Here is a 7,126-nt window from a genome sequence, read left to right as displayed (position 1 = left end):
TTGTGTAAGAAAATGTGGTGGGTAGGAGAGAGTTGTTGTGTTGAGTGAGAGAGTGTTTACGTCGCCATGTTGCGAGTGTATGCAAGACGTGACAGAACACTGATTCGCTCCTCTTTCATCTATAACTGCTTCAAACAACAAAGTGTATGCAAAAAAAAGTCGTTAAGATTGCATGACTGTGTCTTATGTGTTGTGTTGTCTTATTTTGTCATTTTATGTTAACTGTTCTGTTGATGGCGGCGCGGGCACCCGCAGCGGCTCTTCTCTCACTCTCTGTCTCTCTCTCTCTCGCCTGAGGTTGAGAGGAAAGAAATGTCATCTGTGCTGTATGTTGCACATAGAGCGCATTTGACAATCAAGTTGACAATAATAAAATGAAACATTGAGACAAAGGACGACGATGACGACGACGGCGTCGACCCCTGCTGGACTTGAGACAAGCCATTCTGCCTGTGTAACTGTGGCGCCCTCTACAGGTAAGAGATTACACTTCAGAGCACGAAACACTCATAAAAGTTTTTTTTTTTTTTTTTTTTTTTTTATGAGAATTGCTGATGCATCGAAACCGTTATTCAGTGTTCGTAGCACAACAGAGATAACTGCTAATATGAATAACATTCGACTCTTTGTTTTTATTTGTGGTTTCATACTGTATAATGGCTAAAGCCCCATAAAAAAACACGCACATACGCCCACAAAAATAAATAATCGTAAATATAGGCTGCAATAATGCAACATGTCACCACCTTGATCCTCCAGCCTTTGTTACTGTTATTTTTAGCACCGCACGCGCTCACGTGGCACCCACACGTTATATTGATACTCATATTTTCTTTCCTGACGCTACTGAAAAAAAAAATGGTAAGCGTGTTAAATCCTCTTAGCGCTCCCTTTTTGTTTTATTTTCCATTTTTGTAGATTAGCAGATCGTGTGCGTGCTCTCACCGTGTTTGTTTATAAGCGTCCTGTGCCTGCTAATTGAATCCCCCCCCCTGTCTTGCGTCCTGTGCCTGCTAATTGAATCCCCCCCCCTGTCTTATTAGACTGTGTGTGCGCGCGTGTGTGTGTACACAGTCTAAGAAGACAAGAGTTGTGTAATTTTTTCAGAGCATCCCTAACTACTCTGTAAAAGCAAGTTGAATCTGTTGACGCAGGCTGCTTCGTCCCTCTCCCCAGACCATATTTATTTGCATTAATGCAAATCAAAGCTAAAGCTGAGAAAGAGAGAGAGAGAGAGAGAATGTGTGGCAGTAAGACGGTGAGTCTATATTGGCTGCAAGTGCTTGGGCACTGAGGCATTCTGGGGCTTCTGGTTTCAAACCTTATAAGGGGCCACACACACACACATACTCACACACACTCGTGGCCCTTGTTTGCTATTCTTAGGCTTGTCGCTCATAGCCAGCCTGATGCCCTCAAATTCATCTCCACTGTTCATATTTGGATTATTTATATTATAATCCCCCGCCCAAAAGTTTGCATTATGTCGATTTTGATGGTGAAATTGATGCAAGGTGGCAAGTTTTTCGGTGTGGCCTGTGTATATTTGTGTGTCATGACAGCGTCTGAACCCTGCACCCCCCGCCCATCCCCTTTGCACCGCCCCACCAACGTTGGGGATCTGCACATCCAGGCCCCCGATGTGAGAAGCAGCAGCAGAGGACCGAGGGGAGGGTGCTGCACGCAACTCCAGCAGGGCCAGCGCGGAGAGCCAGGACTCCCAAAAACAGGCGAGCGAGCGAGAGTTTCCAGAAGCCGACATGAGCACGTACACGGTGACGCTGAACGGCCCGGCACCGTGGGGCTTCCGGCTGCAGGGCGGGAAGGACTTCAACATGCCCCTCACCATCTCCAGGGTAAGAGCGGCGCTAAAATGCCTCCCGACCCCCCAAAAATAGACCAAAAGACCAAAAAATGGCATCATGTGACAATGTCGCGTACATTTTGACCCCTCGGGTCTTATTGGATTTGACAAAGCCTTTCAGTTTTCTGAGCCACTGAGAAGTAGAGTGGGCTAACTCCAATGTTGTTATATTGGGTTAGGATTTGCCATGACTTTGGCGTCCAAAATCAACTCAAGGGGATTTTTCGCGCGGACGTTTCTCGAGCAAGAATGATTTCTCCTGCTTATTTGTTTTTACAGATTGCTTGTCCATTTTGGCATCTTGCCAAATATTTAACTGTTGGTTTTGATGACACATGACTCTTCCACTAAGGTCATCGTCTTGAGTTTCATCGGTTGGATCAAATCTCGGTGAAGAAAACTTAATTGAAACTAGATCTTCTGATTGTAAAGCCAACTGAAACTAGGTAGAATTAGTTTTTCTGTTTTTCTTGATCAATATCTCACATGAGCGTCGGGGCGTCAATTTTAATGTTTTCATTTCAATATTTGCTGTATGTCAGTGCAGAAGAAGGATGATCAAACTTCATTACACAAAAACTTGCACGCGACAAACTCCATATGTTACAAAAAACTCAAACTAATACTAAAACTATCGACAACTAAAACGAAGCAAATAAAAACTAAGTCGTTCTACAAACTAATTACAAGTAACCAAGTGTTAAAAAAAAAAGTCAGAATGAAAGCATGAAATATCCCAAACTATTCTAATCTTGGTTGTAGACCCACCAAAAATTGCTCGCAAACTATGCTACAGATTATCTAATCTATAGACAACCATTGTGGTTACTTGTTGGTAACGTCAAGTCTTTTGGACCCGTCTTTTGTACATCATCATCAGAATGATGCTTGTTTTTAAATGATGGCTAATGAGGACTCAATAGGAGACTGTTTTGGTGGTGGTGGGGTGGGGGTGTCTTTGGTCCCTGGCAGGACGTTTGGTGTATTTACAGCTTCCCCTTTAAATAGCGTTGGGAAGGCGAGGTGGTTAGGGGGGGCGGGGGGGCACTCACCTATCCCGGGGTCATCAGCGAGAATCTTTGGCTCCTCGATAAGTGGAAAAGTTTGCACGGAAATTCCCCGAGTTATAAAAGATCCATTGTTCCCTGATCCCGGTTTCGTAGGCGGCAGACGCGGGCTTCTATATATATTAGGAAACAATTTCTTTCCTCCATAAAAAAAGAAAATTGTCTTTAAAATAATTTGCAAATACATTACTTACATTAGCAAAATAAAAAAAAAATAAAAATAAAAAAAGGTACCCAACTTTTTGCCCTATGCATTTAAAAGTATTTAATTGCTCGGAAATGACAGAAGAATGTCAAATGTTGACACGAGGAGGAAATCCGATTGCTGAATGTAAACAGAACTTGAGACAAGAGTGAATGTCAGCGGCAGGTGTGTGCATGCGTGCGCCTCTGCGGAGGGTCACTCGTCCGCAGGCATCAACGACCTGGCATATTTTTAACTCTTTAACGAGTTGCCTGTAAATTTAGACCCCATACTCTGTGAGGCGCTCTTGCCTTAAAGGGCCAGCAAAAATAATAACAACCGCAACAATAACTGAGTTTTTAACATTCTTGACTCGACTTGGGGGCAGTTCAAACAAATGACTGTTCCACAAACTTTTTTTGTATGCGCTTGCTGATATGTGCCTTCTTTTTTCAGATAACGCCCGGCAGCAAGGCGTCGGGAGGCCTCTTAGCGCAGGGCGACATCATCTCGGCCATCGACGGTGTCAGCACTGACGGCCTGACGCACTTGGAGGCCCAGAACAGGATCAAGTTGGCCACCAGCAGACTCGTGCTCAGCATGCACAAGTAAACCGCGCGCCAAACGTCCCCATTTGATCCATACAAGTCCCCCCCCCCCTCCCCACCAAATAAATAAATAAATTGAAAATGTAAAAGTAAATGTATTGTTGAACGATCAGGTCGAGACGTCCTGCGCCCGTCCCCACAGCCACCCCCAGGATGGACTCCCCCATGCCTGTCATCCCCCACCAGAAGGTATGGACACACACAAGACAAATGTGAACATATTATTCGTATTATTATTATTATTAAGCATACAAACAAGCCTTATACAGTATTCTCTATACAGCTTCTGTGTTGCCTTTGCTGCCTACCCGTGGTACGTTTTAGAAGTGCAGCAATGAATAAGTGTTAGAATGAAATAATGGGGGGAGGAAAAAAAACACTATTAGGTTACCTAACTTTTATCCCACTCTATGCTAACATCAACACAACCCCCCCCCCGAATTAAAAACAAAAAACAAAACAAACAAAAGCTAATACGGTGCAGGCGGCTCGCAAACGCATCAAAGTATGTGCTCGCAATGCAAGATAAAAAGCCTTTCAATTTAACAGAAAAAAAAAACATAACTAACGAAGTGGTGATGAACCAGTAGTAGCGATTCGTTGACAATATTTGGTTGTTGCGATGCCATTCCCACCCTCCCTGACGCCCCCTAAAAAATCCACATTTGAATTGCGGTAAAACTAAAGGCAGGCACTCATGAAACGTTGATATTGTTTGAATTAGGGTTAGATTAGACTTCAAAAGGGTAAGGCTACAGATGATGGCGGGCTGTTGCTATGGCAACCTTCAAAAGCATCCTTAAGGTCACTGTTCACCCTGACCTGTCGGCACTTCTTAGCATCCGCCTATCAGTGGGCGGGCGGTGCCGCTGATAAGTCAGGTGTCGTGGGCACGTGCTTGCCTAGGACGCCGCTATCAAACCTGACACAGACCCCTCATTGGACGAGGCCGGGGCAGCTGTCCGACACGCTGGCGGAATGTTCCGAGCCTGTCACGCATCATCAGCAGCATCATCATCTTCGGCCGGAGATAGGGTGTCCCTGTGTGTGTGTGTGTGTGTGTGTGTGTGTGTGTGTGTGTGTGTGTGTGTGTGTGTGTGTGTGTGTGTGTGTGTGAGTGATAGGTGCACTCATGACATAAGCGGATCAGGTGGTGTGCGTGAGTGCAGGTATTTGAAGCTATTCCTGGCCATTTTTGCCCCCCACCCCCAGACTCCCCGCCCTCTGTCTGTGTCATGTGATAGAGACCCCCCTGCTCTTGTCACTCACACTCAGGCATGCCAAAGGAGGGGTGGGCCGAGGGGGATGACGCCAATGATGATTGAGGATTATGACATATTTGATAGTTTCCTAGCAGCTTACATTGCGCAATTCATTGAGTCACCAGTGTCTCTAATTTCTCTTTCTTTATTTCTGTGTATGTGTGTGATGTAGGTCATCGCCAACACACCTGCAAAGTCGGTATTCGCTCTAAACATGCATTAATGTGCATGAAGTATGCAGTGCCAGGAAAGGTGTGATGTGAATCACCCAATTTTTTTTGCCAGATTTTTGAGAGCGTAACAACATTGCATGTGTGTCTGAATGTGTGTTGTGTTGTCAGAGACTCAACATTTTCTGGGTATTTTATATTCTCATTTTGGCCCTCAAACAGCAGACTAAGTGCATGAGCAGCTGTGTGGACTTTTCCTTTGGAAATGAAAGCAACAGCGCCCCCTCTGTGTGTGACTTGTGTAACTCTTTTGCGGGCCAGCGTGGAGTACACCCCTAGCTTCAACCCCATCGCCCTGAAGGACTCGGCCCTGTCCACCCACAAGCCCATCGAGGTGCGGGGCCCCGGCGGCAAGGCCACCATCGTGCACGCGCAGTACAACACGCCCATCAGCATGTACTCGCAGGACGCCATCATGGATGCCATCGCTGGGCAGTCGCAGGCCAAAGGTCATGAAGGGTGAGCTCGCCCCCCCGCCCCCATCTCCCGCACCCTCTTCGTCACAGCTATGTGTGGTGTCACCCACTTTGCTCTTGCTCATTCCATCCCTCCCTCCTCATCCTCATCCCGCCACCGCCACCTGGTCGTGACCTCAGTGAGGAGGCGGGATCCCCCCTGGCGTGAGTACCATCCCACCCCATGAAAACACTTAAGGGGGGCATCTTATGCAAGACAAAAAAAAATAATCATAATTAAATGGACTTTTTAATAGCTCGACCTAAATGATGCCGGTCTGTGTAGCTTGGAAAAATTGTCTCTCCATTCTCGGAATGTGACTCTTCCTAATTGTGTGTGTGAGGCGTGGGGATGCCTAATATGTCTCCTTTAAGACAGCTCCATACATTGCTGCTTGTTTCCCGCTCCCGCTTGTCTTGTAAGCGCAAATACTTAATTGGTGCATGTGTTGTGCGTCAAGCGCGGTGCTGCCCATGAAGGACCCCGTGATTGACTGCGCCTCGCCCGTCTACCAAGCCGTCATCAGGCCCAGCGACAACTCCCTGGACTTGTCCGAGTGGGCTCGCCGTGCCGCCAACCTGCAGTCCAAAAGCTTTAGGATGCTGGCGCACGTCACCGGAACCGAATACAGTCAGTCAGGGAGGGAAAAAAATGCTATTTTTCAAATGATGCATGCTCATATGCAATCTTAACAAATCCTCTCGTCTGCCCATAAAGTGCAAGACCCAAATGAGGAAGCTCTGCAGAAGTCGAGGTAAGCTCCGCTTTGAGGGGTGGGAGTAGCCTCCCCCACTCCCCAGACCCACTCCAGCTGTTGTGAAAGCACGACCTCCCCATGTTCTTCCTGTGGCCCCTGCATGTCACCCTGACGCAGAGAGAAGTTTGAGTCGGAGATGCGAGGTCCTCGCTTCGCCAAGCTGAGGAAATGGCACCACGGCTTGTCGGCACAGATCCTCAACGTCCAGAATTAAAGTCAACAAGAAGCTAGTGGGAGGAGGGAAGGACGCAAGCAAGCACGGAAAAGAAAGAACGGGGACAGGGAGCACTACCTAAACACACAGCAAATAACCGAATAAGCAGGAGGAGGAATGTGAATGAGTGTCGCTTGTCGAATGGCAACGTGTTGGCGTGAGAATGCCTCCGTATTGATCAACTGTGCACCGGGTCGACTGTATACAGTATATATAGAGTAGGTACAGTCCATGTATGTGTTACGCGTGTCGTGTCTGCTGCCGAGATCTGCATATTGTGTTTCCTCCGTGCTCAAGTGACTGTGCAAAAAAGAACACGCGTACGCTCGGTCCTCATTCGCAAACATGCGGCACGTTGTTTCCAACACACACACGTACTCGCACACGCGTGATGCTTGGACGTGCACACGTAGGCAATTATGTAAAAATGCACTAAAAATACACTGATGTCAATTCAATGTGAATAAATGTTTTCCAAAAATGA

General features: G+C 46.8%; 1 protein-coding gene across 2 annotated transcripts; it reads left to right on the top strand.

Annotated features, from left to right (window-relative positions):
* Nucleotides 1-1,616: 1,616 nt before the first annotated feature.
* Nucleotides 1,617-7,126, top strand: ldb3b (LIM domain binding 3b). Of its 2 annotated transcripts, XM_019893830.1 has the most exons (9): nucleotides 1,617-1,856; nucleotides 3,572-3,723; nucleotides 3,837-3,912; nucleotides 5,158-5,180; nucleotides 5,477-5,674; nucleotides 5,812-5,835; nucleotides 6,132-6,301; nucleotides 6,389-6,425; nucleotides 6,546-7,126. In XM_019893830.1, the coding sequence occupies exons 1-9, from the start codon at nucleotides 1,761-1,763 to the stop codon at nucleotides 6,640-6,642; spliced, it is 873 nt and encodes a 290-aa protein (XP_019749389.1). In that variant the 5' UTR covers nucleotides 1,617-1,760; the 3' UTR covers nucleotides 6,643-7,126. The 2 variants fall into 2 exon arrangements, with proteins under 2 accessions (XP_019749389.1, XP_019749390.1); XM_019893831.1 differs by lacking the exon at nucleotides 5,812-5,835 and having other exon boundaries at nucleotides 1,618-1,856.

This window comes from Hippocampus comes, unplaced genomic scaffold (assembly GCF_001891065.2).
Source record: "Hippocampus comes isolate QL1 unplaced genomic scaffold, H_comes_QL1_v1.1 scaffold31, whole genome shotgun sequence".
Lineage (NCBI taxonomy): Eukaryota > Metazoa > Chordata > Actinopteri > Syngnathiformes > Syngnathidae > Hippocampus > Hippocampus comes.
This window is presented reverse-complemented; position numbering and strand designations above follow the sequence as displayed.

Coding starts and splice junctions, on each gene's coding strand:
- ldb3b (XM_019893830.1), top strand. CDS start 1,761: ATGAGCACGTACACGGTGACGCTGAACGGCCCGGCACCGTGGGGCTTC. Junction 3,913..5,157: donor CTGTCATCCCCCACCAGAAG/GTATGGACACAC, acceptor TGTGTGATGTAG/GTCATCGCCAACACACCTGC. Junction 5,181..5,476: donor ATCGCCAACACACCTGCAAA/GTCGGTATTCGC, acceptor TTTGCGGGCCAG/CGTGGAGTACACCCCTAGCT.